Source organism: Pholcus phalangioides, unplaced genomic scaffold, assembly GCF_987345545.1.
Source record: "Pholcus phalangioides strain wild (caught in Gottingen) unplaced genomic scaffold, Ppha-v1.0 ptg000009l_1, whole genome shotgun sequence".
Taxonomy (NCBI): domain Eukaryota; kingdom Metazoa; phylum Arthropoda; class Arachnida; order Araneae; family Pholcidae; genus Pholcus; species Pholcus phalangioides.
In genome coordinates this window covers 14278825-14295487 of record NW_028301602.1, presented here as the reverse complement: position 1 = coordinate 14295487, position 16663 = coordinate 14278825, and the positions used below count along the sequence as shown (strand labels likewise).

At 31.2% G+C, this 16663-nt stretch overlaps 1 protein-coding gene across 3 annotated transcripts in view; it reads right to left on the bottom strand.

Moving 5' to 3' along the window:
* The window catches only part of LOC149081799 (C2 domain-containing protein 5), a 38287-nt gene that overhangs the window by 18221 nt on the left and 3403 nt on the right, over positions 1-16663 (bottom strand). For 2 of the 3 annotated variants that reach the window (XM_089235567.1, XM_089235569.1), the window contains exons 3-18: positions 15714-15800; positions 13863-13903; positions 13614-13744; positions 13379-13474; positions 12972-13127; positions 10874-10934; positions 9272-9400; positions 7374-7546; positions 6994-7076; positions 6546-6654; positions 6089-6203; positions 5528-5743; positions 4124-4225; positions 3784-3873; positions 1176-1233; positions 282-335 (exon numbers count right to left, since the gene is read on the bottom strand). In XM_089235567.1, coding sequence (XP_089091693.1) covers positions 282-335; positions 1176-1233; positions 3784-3873; positions 4124-4225; positions 5528-5743; positions 6089-6203; positions 6546-6654; positions 6994-7076; positions 7374-7546; positions 9272-9400; positions 10874-10934; positions 12972-13127; positions 13379-13474; positions 13614-13744; positions 13863-13903; positions 15714-15800 — 1701 coding nt within the window. The remainder of the gene's footprint in view (positions 1-281; positions 336-1175; positions 1234-3783; positions 3874-4123; positions 4226-5527; positions 5744-6088; positions 6204-6545; positions 6655-6993; positions 7077-7373; positions 7547-9271; positions 9401-10873; positions 10935-12971; positions 13128-13378; positions 13475-13613; positions 13745-13862; positions 13904-15713; positions 15801-16663) is intronic. The other variant, XM_089235568.1, reaches the window with a different exon arrangement.

Sequence of the window (16663 nt, the reverse complement as noted above, 5' to 3'; positions counted from 1 at the left end):
ATATGGTGAATGCCCGAATTTTTATGTTATGAGAGTATCCTGTTGAAGGTCTGGCTGCTCTATGCAGAGAAACATTTTTAAATGAAAAACTAGCTTGCATTTGTGCCTCCAAGTTAGAAAACACAGAAAACAAACTTTAGAAGCTCTTTCACTAAAAATAATTTTAAAATATTATAGAAATCCAAAAATTTTAACTACTACAACATATAAGCCTGTTTATAGTCTTACAAAAGGTTCTGGCAGGCTAGCAAGTAATTTAAAATGTTAGCGATAGAACTTACTTTCAACTTATTCAGCAGTTGTCTGTGAAGTTCATATTCAAGGAATGGAAGTGTCTGAAATATATGAAGGTAATATTTTGAATATAATCACAAAAGTCAAATCATGATACAGTAAATATAAAACAGAAAAGAATAAATATTACACAAAGGTAGGCTATAAATAAATAAAGGTGTCCTTTGCCTTACACAATAAATTTGTCCTGCAAAATGAAAGAATAAAGTGAGTTGAGTTTAACTTTGGTAAGATAGGGATAGAGGGTTTTACTGAAAAGAATTAAAAGAAAAACTGAACTCCCAGCAGCAAAATAAGAAATTATGAAAAAACAATTGTTTAAAATTGTAAATAAATCTGCTGAATTCATGCATGGTGAATGAATCTAAAAACATTTTCTATTCAACATTTTATTTTCGACTGTCATCAATGGTTCTGGTGCTTGTAGATTTTTGCTCTTTTGAAGAGCCTGCAATGATAGACTGAAAACTTTTTTAATGAAGCAGTCAAGATTTAGCTGAAGGACAACATTCTTCATCTCTTTACAAAAACTTGGGTTTGAGATGTCCATTCCAAAACTAATTTTTTTTTTCTCCACAAAATGCATGCTTAACTTATTTTTAAAATATCAAAAATTACTACAACTTCATAATATGAGTGAAATACATATATATATACATTAGAACTGACAATGAGAGAATCTTTAAAACAACATGAATGCAGTATCACAAAATAAGCAGAAAGAGACAGAAATGTTATAACAAAAAAAAAAGATTTCAGTATATTTTTTTCAAAATTTTTTAAGTATGCAATTTCAAAGAAACTATAAACTGATATAAGTGATGAAAAATTCAAATTCATGACAATTAGTAATATTACAATCAGGGAAAAACTAAACATACATCACTAATTTCTTTTGCATTTTGCTCTCCTTTTCCATCTTTTTTGCCCTTGCATACCCTTTGAATGAAAAAAAGAAAAAAAAAAAGAAATACATATAAAGACCACAAAAAAATATAAGTGTATTGTTCTATTCCAAACAATTCTAAAAGAAACACATTATCAGCTTTGATAATTCCATGAACTTTATTCACTTAATTGCTACATATTGTTATTGCTACATATTATTATAACCTTCAAAGTATGCAAATAAAGATATGCATACAACCGCTTTTTTGTGGACGCCGGTGGGACAAAAAAATTTGCCTGTGAAAAAAGGGTGATCGATCAGGAGTTTGAAATGCATACTTTTATCATACATGCAAAATTATTATTTGACCATAAAAGAGGCTTCCATTAAGAGGGGTTTTACTGTATTTCTTCATATGTTCAAGAGAAAATTTTCCTCCCTTTCATTTAAATCACAAATGATTAATAAGCGGTCTATTAACTTCATCCTTTATGAATAATAAAACAGTTTTAAAGATATCTTCAGCTTGAATACACTATTTGAAACAAAATAGTATTTTTTATATAAATAAAAAGCAAAATGCACAAAAGCTAAGATGAAGCACAGAGTTGACAGACCAATGGTCCAGTGTCAATATAACTTCTAAACATTGTGCCCACATGATGTGGAAAGCAGCTTCAATGGAGACAGGATTGGAGTCATTAGACACATTTTACACATACAAGATTACTGACACATCAGTGGGAAGGGTTCTTTCTTGACATTGAACATGCTAGATAACTTATTTATCATTTTAGGGAAAAAAGGGGTACAAAAGTTTCACCTAAAATTTTTCTATGTATGATCGAGACATTGAAATCAACAAGCATATCCGTCCTAATAGTGTGTAATGATATCACCATCTCCAAATTGTGATACCAGTAATATCTATGTGAACTGCTCCTCTAACAACTATGCGGGAAGTTTACATGTGTCCAGCACCTGATTTCCCTCCACATCGATATGTGCAAAGTACTGATACATCTGCAACGTTGCTTCATCATAACATGACATCATCCATTGTGCAGCATCCAATTTCAATCTAATATATGCGGATAATGAACTTGTTTGCCTACCAGTATCCTGCCACCGCAGAATGTGAGGTTTTTTGTTAAGTTTTAGCGCAACAGTACTTTTTTTAATTAAGATTTACGTGCACACATTTCCCTGTTGATAATGTATAAGTATTAATGTCAGTAGCAGAGCCCATAGTTAAAATCATTTAAAAATTTTTAAACATATTCTATTGCAAGTTAAATGTTCATTCCCTATACAATTTAAAAACTACATTCATGGTTCGTAATTGTGTCTCATATCAAACCCTTTGATCATTGATCATTTTTGTCACACCACGGTAATTTTCTGCACACGAGGGCTAATTAAACCGGGACCTACAATTTATTACTGATTCTGAACAGCAGGCTTGTTGTTTTATGCTCATCTAGGAGTTGGTGAGCTAACCACTCGATGGGGGACTCACTGCGGTAGCAATTTTTTCTTGTGGTCATGTTGCTGTTTTTGTTGTACCCCTGTGTAAGGAAATTTTCCTGACAAAGACGAGCCGGGTATCAAGCTCGCGACACCTCTAAACATCTGTTGGTACTTTAGGCAAGCATCTTATCAACCTGGGCTACTGCACCCCTAAAATTCTTTGATCTGAAGTGCAAGCAATATTGTTCCGACCCCTTGTTTGTTACCCCCCCCCCCAAGTTTGATCAAATCTAATTTAATGTACTACCACTAATATGACCTGGCCTTCAAATTCTTTGCACTGTTTGTCCACTTGTCATACTTCCTCTTTCCCATTTTACAGATTTCATCAAGATAACACCACCAGTAAATTTATATATATAACTTAAATGTCAACATTCAATCATAGCCACCGTTTAATCTTTCATTATATTATATAAACCAGGGCTGGACAAATCGAAAAAATATTTAGGCACTGGCCCAATTTATTAAGAGCCAAGCATGATATTTTACATAAAAAAAACAGTCCTAAATAACGTTTTCCTTTAATTCCCCCATGTTAAAAGATCTACTGTAATGAAATCATGACATTTTGTGTTACCGTTAGACTCCAATTTAGAAATTTAGCAACTACATTTAGAAAAGTTTGGTACCAATATCGATTTTCCAGTCCCCCCCTGGTGTCAGAATTCGTCCAGTCCCGATATAAGCTTGATTTAGTAATTTTTCCCCAGTTGCCAGTAAAATAAATGGCTTTTAATAAAATAAATGGCTATAAATAAAATACTGGCCTTTTAATTTCCCATGTGTAAGGGGATTATATAGCATTTTAGGCTTGGATGTGATCTACTCAGTCATTTCTGGAAGTCATAATTTAAGTGATACACATCACATCTCATTAGTAAGGATCTTATGACCCTAAAAAAAAAAAAAAAAAACAGTACTTTTGAAGGAGCAAACATAATTGTAGCAATTTTAAGCATTTATTTTGCCAGCACAGACCTCACAGAACTGATGCAATTAGGAGCAATTGATTCATCCGTATAATAATATTGTGGAATGTATGAAACTGCAAAAGTATTAGCTCTTACCTAGCTTGTAATAAACAGCCTTTTCCAGTGATAGGTATGCGAGGTGGTGGTTCAATTGTCATGAAAAGCACATCTGGAACTTTTGCTTTCCTGAATAAAAAATTTTTAAAAAAATCACACATTAGGATATGTTATACTGCAAACTGTAGACTGGAAATTAAATTATTTTTTTCACAGCGTTGAACCTAAACAAATATTATTCATCTATCAACACTAATCAAGCACACTGAAGTTAAACTAAAGTTTTCTGCATGTTAAAATGCTTTACATGACATTTGTTAAAATGCTTTACATGACATTTATAATGGGGAAACATTTGTGAAGAAAACAAGCATCATACCTACAGACATTACATCGAACAAGCTGAGCTGGAAATGGAATACTAGTCTCACTATATGGAATATGACAAACTTTACATGCAAGTGCGAGAAAATCATCATTCCTACAAAGATAGAACAAAAATTGAATATCCATCATATTTAAAATATTTACTTCCAGTTTGAACATTATTTGCTCATGGCAAAATAGCATTTTGAAATCATTTGGTCACAATTTTGTTATACAATTAAGAACATTTTAGTTCTTGATCAAATTTTAGAAACCATGTTGATTAAAATCTTGGTACAAGTTTTGCTTGATCAGAGTGACATAGATCTGTTACATTTTTTTATACTATTTTAATTGACATCTAAATGGTTCAAGTAATATAGATTTTAATGTTTTGATGCTAATTGGGCTGGCAGACAGATTATTGGGACTATAAATAGCAAACTAAATATTGATTCAAAAGTGGAATCACTATTCTAACTTGCAGTTCCCTAAATTGTTGGAAAACTCTGGTTCATTCTGAATAGAAGTGTAACATAGAATGAAAGAATTTGAGTTTTATGTGTTCTTTTATGAAATTTTGGGTATTTGACGGAAGGCCAATGCTTTTCAGTGACTCTATTGATAAATACATAAAAATTAAGTGAGATCCAGCTTCTGTGTCCTTCATGAGAGAAGTCTTACTCTTACTGTGAAAGAAAATTATGTTTTCTTAAATATTTATATGCAGAAAATAGATCAAAAATAATATACAATGGAACCTGCATTAAAAGGAACCTCAAGAGAGAATATAATCTCTCTGAAATAATACTTCATGCTACCAGGTGTTTCTTATATAACGGCGCACATCAAAGCAATAATCATCAATGGACACTGGTTTATGTCTCGTAGTGTTCGTCTTAGGTTTTTGAATTTTTAAACTGTATTTGAATTTTCTTTGAACTCAGAAAAATTTAATCAGTATGTATAATGTGCCTCTGTGAAGATCGAGTGGTCATAGTGATGGAATCGCATACGGGTTTGAACCTCACAGTCACCATAGTGGTGGCTGGCTGAAGTTGGTTGCTTGTGGTTCCCAACTTTGAGGTGCAAATGTGAGCCAATCTCCCCATTAAAAAGTCTCGCCACAGAGAGAAACAGGCCTTCAACAATACAATTATTCAATAATTACACTTCACTCATAGTTAGAAAAAACAGGTGGTAGATGGCAACACTATACATAACAACCATTACACAGAAACAAACTTCACATCAGGTTTCACATGTATATTCCAACATGTACCAATTTGTTAGAGGTTCTGCAGAGGAATATGGACAAGGTGCATGTGTGTGGTTTAGTAGTAGTATATATTATGTTAATTACATCAGTTTATATATAACTGCAAAGTAAAGAGATACACATTAATTTTTTTTTTACCCATCAAGTCCAGAATCAATATCGATCTTAAGTGATTTATCTTTATCCTTTTGATTCTCTTTATCATGCTCTTTCTTTTCAGCAGTCGTTATCAAACTCGGATGGGGAACAAGTCCTATACCAAGCACTGGAGCATTGATTATATCGCAGGGTTCACATTCTGATGTGTTGATAACAGCTGCAGTTCCAGAAGCAGAAAGGATACATACTTCATCACTAAGAAAAAAAATTAAAACTCATTGAAAAGTAAAAAAGAATTATTCTATATAGTTGACATAAAAAATTTTAATTGAACATGCTCATATGATGTCATACAGTCAAACTGTTACATAATCACCCTTTTTATAACAGGAATACAGGAGTAAAAGGATACATTATTTATGTTTAATATAGAATCAAACCTCAAAAAATACTTTATAAATTTGGGGAGAGAAGGATTTTACTTTTGTGATTCTAAACATTTTATGTGTCAGACATTGTATGTATTTGTATAAGCATAATTCAATGAGAAAAAGTATATATTATAATGATGTGCACATTAATTAAAAACCGACCTAATACCTAATATTTGTGGTTTCCATATAACCTAATACCACATTGCATCCTAATGCTCTGCAGTGAGATCTCACTTCCTTTCTTAATTCCGTCCACCACGCATCTCTGGTCTCTGGCTCATCTGGAAAATAAATGTAACTCATACAGAAAAACATTGTTTCAATTGTCATGACTTATCCTTGCAAATTTCACGAAAACAACTTCATGTTGGGGAAGACCATTAAGATGGAAATTAAAATTAATTACAAAAAAAATTGTAATGAAATCAAATGGTAAACACTAAAAATTAAAATTCAAAAGTTGGTAGCTACCATTAACTCAGAATTTTTAGTAATTAAAAAAATACAAAATATCATGAGACTAGTTACATCAGAAGAACCACGATTTTCCATCAGTATTATTCATTCACAAATAAATAGTAATCAAACCAAATGAAAGTCTTAAATAAAAGACCTATCATTACCTGGATTATTGATCTGTATGAGAAGCTTCACTGATCTCGCGGATACAACACCACCAATATGTTGCACTAATCCAACTGGAAATTGCTTCATAGTTATGAATGGGTATTCCTGGAAGTAATGTATTTTTTGACATTTTGCATGAAAACAATTATTTTAGTTTTATGCATACATCTGAAACCATTTCGTGCACCAGACACATTGTTTCAGAAATTTTTTTGAAGAAAAATTATGATTTAAAGGTTTCAGTTTAAATCACCATTTTGATATTTAAAATAAAAACATTTCAAAATTCTAAACCGTTGAACTCTTTATTACGACCTGCAAGTGATTACCAAATCAAGCAAGTCATATGTGATATTAAAGGAGTTTTAAACTCCTGGATTCACAATATAGATGTATCAACTACTGAAAATTTATAGAAACATATGGAAAATACAATGTACTCACAAGCATGTTCAGGCTCTCTTGAGCAACTGCAGGTCTTTCAATAGATGCTCTTGTTCCTCCACTATCACCAAAACTGCTGCTAGCTATCAAAAAAATGTTTGTTTAAAATATTTATAATTTTAATTGAATTAAGTCATGTAAATATCAAAAGTATACAAACTTAATTTTAAGAAAATTTATCATTTCAAGCTTAGAATTTAATTATTACAAAGGTTGTGATACAATGAATTTATTATTTGCACTATTTTAAATAAATTGTTTAAATTTTTAAACAAAATCTTATTTGCATAAATTTATTAATTATCAACTTGAATTAGGATTGCAACATACATGAAATGTGTTCATGTTGCATAAATTTATTGTAAAATGTGTAGTTTTACGTTTAGGTGGTGTACTCAAGTCTGAATCAGAGGATCTCCTTGGCGTACTTGAGAGGCCTCCACCTTTTGCCGGAGATTGTGTAGATTTATTCAATGAGGGTGCATTGACAGCAGTTGGAGAAATTGGAATTCCAGAACTGTTTGGTAAACTGCCATCTTGTATTTCAGGAGATCTGCAAAATACATTTTCAAATGTGATATGTCATGCATTTGTAAATATTCAAGTCTTAGTGAAATTATTTAAAATATTAAAAATAAAATTTCTTCAAATAAAACATTTGAGAGAGAACAAAAATCTGTCTTTAAATCTTTAAAATAATAACATATTTTATGGTTCATACATCTGTAGACAGGACTCATTGAAAGAACACAATTGTGTAAAACAACTTTAGCAGTGGCAAAAAAACACTATAAAAATAGAATTATTAACTCATACTTTATACATACATATATACTTAGCAATATATTAAAATTATATTGTAAACATTATCTTGAATGGTTTTTTTAGTTTCTTTCTACATCAGCAAGTTCAAATATAGGACTGAAAATGAGACCATAAAAAAAGTTGGGAAAAACGCACAGAAGAGATTCAGATAAAGAATTTATACATTTGAATCTATAAATTCTTATTCATTTTTTCTAAAAACTTTCTAGTATGACATCACAAATTTTCAAATATATTTATTACAAATACATTAGATTGTCGATTTACTGCACTTTTTCAGTTAATGCTGTAGTTTAGCTAGTTAGAGCACTATTACATACAATATTAATAGTAATATCCGAGCACATGTCTTCCCTGCAACACATCAAATCATGCTAAGAGTGATTTCATTCAATTAGAAACATTCTGAATAGATTTTCAAAGCTTTTGGTATATCACTTTCTTAGAATGGAAAAACAGTAAAACTTTGTTACGTCATTACTCTAATAAGTTGTCACAATACTTAAGTTAGTATTTCTTCGGTCCTGTCCAGCTTTCATAGATAACAATGCTATTAAACCCTTGTTTAATCATCACAAATTTTAGTCAATTCATCACTATGAAAATTTTTGAGAGGTAGGAACAGACAATTTCTATAGCTCCTTTCAAAAATAAAGAGCTTGATAACCCCCATTAACCATTGCCGTATTTTCAAAAAATGTTATAAATATGAAATCTATACTTAACCGCGAACCACATCATATATATATATATTTTTTTGTTTTTACTTTCTCTGTAAGTGACAACTCTTAAGTGCATGTGTTGGTATCTTAGGATGTATAAGTGGTCATGCCTAAACTTCATCTTTAAATAAATGTTCTCTTAACCTCATGAGCTTTATTAACTTTCTTTTTAGGCAGTAAACATAAGTAAAAAGACCAAATAAAACTCTATATACCGAAATGGAACATCTCAAGCAGAGATGCAGACATGAATAAAACATTGGTGGTGGGAGGAACTGAAAGTGACCAGTTATATACAGGACTCAAGATCATAAGCAGAAGGGAAAAGTGTTGCATTCTATATTCATTAATTATTGGTGTGATACACTAAAACCCTTTCTCAATGGACAAACCTCAGATGCAGTCAAATCTCTTCTATGGCCAAATAATAATTTCCCTTTGTATAACAAAAGTGTGCATTCCAGATCCTTTAACGGTCACCCCTCTTTTACAGAGAAATTTTTTTTTGTCCCACTGGTGTCTGCAAAATAGAGGTGTTACTGTATATTCATTAATTATAATTAATCAAAAATTTACTGGAGGGGGCTTCAAATATCCTCAGCTCAAGTAACGAAAGTTATGCTGAGGAAGTCCATTTGATATGAAAAACAGAAGCTCTTGAAACATTAGATTATTCTAACTAGCCAAGCTCGACCTGATTTTTGCATGGACCTATTTTGACATTTACTCACTCTTTACCAGCATCTTTTGGTAATGAGCTACGCTGGGTAACTTCCGTCATTCTGATCAGGATGACTGCAGTTCCAATACCCCGCACAACAATTCCAGATTCGCCTTCCAGATCAAAGCATTGATGGTATCTGCAGATAAAAAAAAAAAAAAAAGTATTATCAAATAACTTATCATTGCGATTGGTTAATTTAGAAAAACAAACATTTTTTTGGACCAACAGAATTAAAAAAACAATGAATTTAAAATTACAAACCATATATATAAAGTTCGGATCATGATACAGAACACTTTATTATTATAGCAATTTTTTAACTGCCTGCTATAAGCAAAGTCTATCATGAAATGTTCCTAGTTCCTTATAAAACATTATTCCCAACAGGAAGAACTTTTACAAGAGAACATTTATGTTATTTCTAGCTATTTTGATCTGAACTGAATATATATACATTGGCAGAGATAGACTTGAATGGCTGGGGGGAACAATGATGAAAGCTGGGGGACATGATGATGATGCCAATTCATATATATGAATATACATTATATCAGTCTGCTCCGCCATTGACGCTGGGAGAGCAATGCCCCCTCCCATATCTCCACCCATGTATGTGGTGAGAGAAGTCTATACATATATATATTTTGTAAAAATTCATTGTTTAGATATGAAAAATTGAAAACAAAATTAATGAGGAAAACTGAAATTTGAAAGCATTACATGAAGATTAAAAAATTCAAAAAAAAAATTTCCAAAAATTTTTCATTTTTGGATTTTTCAATCTTCATATAATGCTTTCAAATTACAGTTTTTCTCATCATCAATTTTGTTTTCAATTTTTAATATTTAAACAATGAATTTTTACAATTTTTATACACTACACTGTATATTGCAGCTATCTATGATGGTGGTATTGGTGAGTTTTGACAAAAATTAATTAATTTGCAAAATAATGTAAATTTTTTTTCTCTCTCCCTATACATAAAGTTCAGATCATGATACAGAATCTTTTATTATTATAGCTATTTTTTTTAACTGTCTGTTATAAGCAAAGTCTGTAATAGAGGGGTCTGTTTTAATGAAATTCTGCAGTAGCTTAATCATTGATAAGTGAAAAAATTGGTTTCAGAAGGAATAGTGTATCAAATTCATTCCCTGCATAAGTTTTATATAAATCTCAGAAGTTAATAATTCATACCCAAAGAGTCTGCATAAAAAATTTCTATACAGTTGATGCTCAATTTTACAAACTGAATGTTTTTATGAACTAATCCTTCTAATATTGAGCAATATAACATCCCTTTAAACATCTTCCCCCATTCACGAACTTTTAATGTTACAAACTAGTTTTTTACGTCTATATAGGTTTGTGAAAATGAGAAAGAGTCGACTGTATATATTATTTTCATTATCACATATTCTTATCATTGATATCTTAAAATTTCAGAAAGATGTACAGTTGCCATATACGACTAATGAATGGTTGATTATATCGTTATAGGTTGTAAAAAAGCTAAAACTTTTATAATATATTGAAAATGCACATTCTAAAAATAATTTCATTGCTCAAAGAGTATTTTTTGATTAAAAGTTTGGATATCTGACTCACCCGATAACAGCATTTCCTCCCAGTTCCAAAGCTTTCAATCCGATCTTTCTTTGAACTTCTCCTGAAAACATAAGAAATATTGAAATTACCCAACATAAATAATTTATGTAAAAAAAAAAAGTTATGCTATCCATAAAAACTAAAAAAAATCCATCCTACAATTATAGTTAAAAAAAAAAAACATGATTGGGATCCTAATATAAATTAGAATTTGGATTGTAAATAAATGAAACTGTGAAGGAAATCTGAATAACTTTCAGTCAACTTTTCAGTATATATACCTATTTCAATCAATACTTGACTTGGAAGAGTTAAGAAATTTCATTGCATTAAAATTATTAAATTCTTTACAATGGTACCCTATTATATCTCAAAGTTTGTGTTCTGACACAAGTTAATTTTTATGGTGTTCGATTATCCATAGATTTGATTCAAACATCTGAATTATTTGTGAGATACAAAATTTAAAAAAAATATATCCTGAAAGATAAAGCCATTGCTGTTAGTTTTCATTAAATAAGATCAGGAACTTGAGTTATAACAGGCTAGCATTGTGAACATTTAAAAAAAATTTTCGAATCAATGAAATGTAATTTTTTTACCTCTTCCAAATCAAATATTGGTTTTAAAACTGGGTTGGAAGAGATGTTGGCAACCGGATAAGTGCAGCGGCATTCTTGTTAGTTTTCATTTTATGAGCTTTTTCAGTTACACAGATTCTAAATTTTTATTTTTCATGCTAAGTTCTTACTTTCTTTAGCAAGAATTGGAGAGAGAAAAAGAACAAGTTTATAAATTATTTTTGAGCTAATGAAATACAGTAAAACCTTGATAAGTCATCACCTCAAGTTATCAATGCGAAAGAAAAAATAATAGCAATTTTTTACCTTTTTTATCTCTTATTACAGTAAATTATTGTGGTAAAATGTACTGTACACTTTGATTTATACTAGTAATTTTTAATTTGTAGACTAACAGTGCAACTGTTTGAATAAGTAGCTTTTCTTCATAACAGAACTCTCTATTGCACATTAATTTTACATATACATCAAATTTAATTTTAGTGTTTGAATTCTTCATTAGAAGTTCATGATGCAACTACAAAGTAATCTCGGACACTTTTGACTTGGTGGAGGGGCCCTGGGCAGGGAAAAGTAAACAGAAGACCTCAACTTGGGAAAGAATGACTGATTTTTTTCAACAAAGATTATTTTGTTTAAATTTCAAGCCCTAAATTAGTAGAGTCCATGCTTTCTATGATTATTTATTATCCGTAGCCGTTGCAGTTTGACTTTAACTTGATTAATTTGATTCTTCGATTTACATAATTTTTGATTTCCTTGCACTATATGTAATCTTTGATGTATCAATAACTTTTGGTTTTGCCGGAGATGCCCTGGTCCCCCCCCCCCACTGGGGGAGGGGAGCAAAGTGCTCACGTTGCTTCTTGCAACAGAGCCTGGGTGTCTTGCAGTTTCACCAGTAGCACCCATGCAGAAATGAGATCTAGCTTGAACAGTCCCCAACGTTCAAAAAACCTTAGTCGGCAAATGAATTTCCCCAGCATAACTTTTGTTACTTAAACTGTTTCGTTTGAGTATATAGGATTTTATGGTGACTTTTAAGCATATGGCAATGTTGTTAATAAGCTTCTTTTTTTTTCAATGGGAGCCATAAAAGAAATCTCTTCCTCTTTCTCAAACTTTTTCATAGTGACGAGTTAACCGAAATTAGCGACAAGTAAACAAGGGTTTAATAACATTGTTGTCTATGAGAGCTGGAAGGGCCTGAAGAAAAATGATGACTTAACTAGGTTTTACTGTATTAATTTCAGAAATAACACATGCTGAAATGTGTACCTCATGTACTGTAGCTACACATTTGTGCATACAATTTTCATTATTCAAATGCTCAAAAAAGTATCAAAACACAGAACAATGATTTTAATTAGCATTATTGCAAACGCTTTGTAACATGCAGAAAAAATAGTGTCCATTTTATGAAGATGTTTCTAAAGGTAACTTGATAACTTGAACATTTTCAAAAATTCCTGTTTTGGGAGCAATCAATCAAGCGATTCAATCAAAGCATTTTTTACCTGAAAGTTTAGAGAACAGGGTTTGCCTTGCTTCATTGGAAGCTCTAGGAGTTCTGATTTTATCAATCCATTGATATTCTGGATCATCATTGACAACTAGCTCTTCAACAAATCCGAGTATTGCTTGAGCTTTGTACCCATAAGGAACAGTGCCACCTGAAATATAATTTTGATACTGTATGCATATATATCTCATATTCAATAATTTTAAACATAATTCAATCAGTTTAAGTAATAGAAATTGAAATCATCTAGAGTTATAATTTATTATGAAAAATGTATGTTAAAATTATTTTATAAAAAATCGACAGGGGTAAAATGATCAATAAAAATAAGGATACCAAGTTCATAATGGAATTCTCAAGCATTTACTCATACACAATACAATATATTATGAGACAACTCACTATAAAAGAACTGCACACCGCATGACGATTCCCTGTATTTATTGGTATCACTAAACAAATTGATTTTCACAGCAATATTAATTTCCCCTCTCACACCTGAATGCCAAAAACATATACAAATAAATCCATAAATAACAATATTTAATAGCTTTTACGAAAATAAATATTTGAAAATACTTTCTAAAGTCACTATGTACATCTGAAGATATGATCATGCGTAGACATTATTCCTTACCATGCATAGTATCATAGATTGGAAACCACCCACATAAGACAGATCCTGATTTTTTGCAAAGTAACGGATTCAGATCAATATACACTTTCCCAATGGCATCATTAGCACTGTAAGTGTCATAGTCCATAACTCTGAATGCGATTTGAGAAAATGTAAAAAAGAATTTTTAGTTAGATATAAAATACAATCAATGATTTATGTATAGATATATATTTTTTATAAAGAAACACTTTTTCTCAAAAGTCTTACCTCACTTGCAGTGGTTCATCCTGGAGCTCTTCATCATCAACCTAATCAACATTATGGGATGTTTGATCTCAGTTCAGAATCATAATAGAATGTACACAGTATAGCCATAAGTCATGGGACACAAAAGTTCAGAGATTTTTCAAATTACAAGAAAAATACTTGATGAATTGTTCTGAAAATTTTGGACATGTAAACCCTATACTTATACTGACAATTTTCAGTGAAAATTCAGTCACGAGTGCATTTAGGAGGACAGACAAAAAATTAAATAAGAAAAAATGTTTTGTCTAAGTTAAAATCCTGTATCAGAAGATCAAAATTGTTTGTGACTTTCACAAAATGTTTTCCTGGCTATTCTCAATGTTTGCATGCATTTTAATGAAAATCGCATGTATTTTTGCAAAAATATATGAACATTTCTTCTAAAAATTCCTATTTTAAACATATGGTTTTTGCTTATAATAAGTAGAGTTTTAACAAAATTTTATGAAACTTACAGGAAAATATGGCAATTAAAAAATTACACATTAATTTGAATATTTAAAAGTTAGTTATTTGATATTTCATGAGATGTGAGCATTTGAAGGAAATAGTTTTAATTGATATCCTTCGTGCATGCATACTTTTAAGTATGCATGCAGGAAGGATATCAATTTTTTACAGATGACAGCACTGTACATAACAAACATTACACAGAAACAAGCTTCACTACATGCACACATAACATGTACCAATTCATTAAAAGCTCTGCAGAGGAATATGAACGAGGCACATGCCTGGTTTAGTAGTAGTGGAATATCATGAAAAAACTGAAAAATATAAGCGATAGAGTGAGCTGTATTCAAGATATTTCCTGAAAGTAAGCTGGATGATGAGGGATTTTATATGAATTGTCTTTCTAGTTATTTTCTATCATTTGATTACTACGAGAATAAGCCCACTGCATTATGCGAATGAGCAAATATTTGTCCCTCTCCGCTATCAATATGAAGGTTTGAACAGCTTAATGACGAGAAGATGAATTGCATCATCCAGGTGTGGAAACCTTTGTATAAGCAAAATATCACTTTGTTGAAAATCCCTTATAATCCAGCCACATTCATCAACTAAATTTCAGCTCATGATTTCGACAATTGCTTTCTGAATTTTCATGATATTCAACTAATTTTCACAAAATTTGCTCTATATAGTTAGCAATCAAATCATAGAAAGCAATATTGACATCTTTTGCGCATGTGTAGTTAGAAATTATCTTCTTCAAATGTCTTCATCTCATGAAACATATGATGGTTTCATCTTAAATTCCAGTATATTATGTAAACTTTTACATTGCCATATTTTCTGCAATTTTCATGTAATTTGGTTGCAAACTCTACTCGTTATAAGGAAATAACTTGTATTGAAAATTAGAATTTTCAGAAGAAATGTTCATATCTTAGTGAAAACTGGTGCAGTTTCCCCCAAAAATGCATACATAAATTGAAAATAGCAGACAAAATATTTTGTGAAAGTCACAAATCATTTTCACTTTTTTCTGATACAGGGTTGATCAAAAACCTTTATTTTATTTAATTTTTTGTCTGTACACAAAATGCACTCGTGACTAAATTTTCACTAGAAATTGTGAGTAAAAGCATAGGGTTTACATGACCAAAATTTCTCTGAACTCCAAAGCGTCCCATGACTTATGGCTATATAATGTAACCTATACTGTACATTGCACTAAACTTTCAGATCTCTCAGAAATCTTTCACTAATATACCATTAAAAAATATTGTTAGTATTATTCAAATCACAGCATACCACAGAATAGGCTACTTTTTTCAATGTCATAGAAAGTTAGAAATATACCTCGAACCGAAACCACTCAGAATTCCATTGTGGATTCAATGAATGACGGAAAACTTCAGTTTTGTATGTGGTATTTCCCAATTTCATCTACAAAAAAAAGAGGAGGGAAGAAATTTATATAGTTGAAAATATATATCACAAGACTGCATAACCATTCAGCCTTAAATACATATGTCACATACATCATTTGCAATATCAAATAAAGTACAGATGTACACTGAATTGACCTTTGGAAGGAGGCACAAAGAATCTCCGCCAGAAAAAATATTGGGTTACTAACGTTCAAAAGACACTTTAAGTTAACGGAAATTGATTAAGATAGAATATAAAGGTATTTTGTTTTAATATTTTAATTTTTCTATACCCAAATATTAATAATTATTGATATAGTCTTGGAGCATCAGCCATATGCACCACCACCTCCACCTGCAAGTCCCTGATGTAAAAAACTATTTTTCAGGCTGGTTTGCGGAAAGGTCGAGATTAAGCAGAGGCAGCAAAAAGAGAGAAGTTCCACTGTATTTGCTTTTAAAAACCACTTTGAATACATCACGTTTCAAGAGATATATTATTCAAGTCTCAGTATGCCCATACAGTAAACGCTTGCTAATCCAGCATATATCACCAGACCAGTGCGCCACATTACTGAAATTGCTTAATTTATTGGGAGTTTGTTTATAATATTTAAATATACTTTTTCAACTATGTACACAGACCATTGCCCCCATAAGGGTGGGGCCGATACAGGGCTGTAACTAAGGGAGCAAATGTTCCAGGCTGTAAAATTTTGGGGGCGCCAACTTTAGGTAGGAACAGAGAACACTGTTATAAAAATTATATCATTTTAAAGTTGTGGGAGTGGCAAAATAATGTTTGCCCTAGACGGCTGAATCATGTTTGTCCTGGGCAGCAAAAATCCTAGTTACAGTCCTGGGCTGATAGGGCCCAAA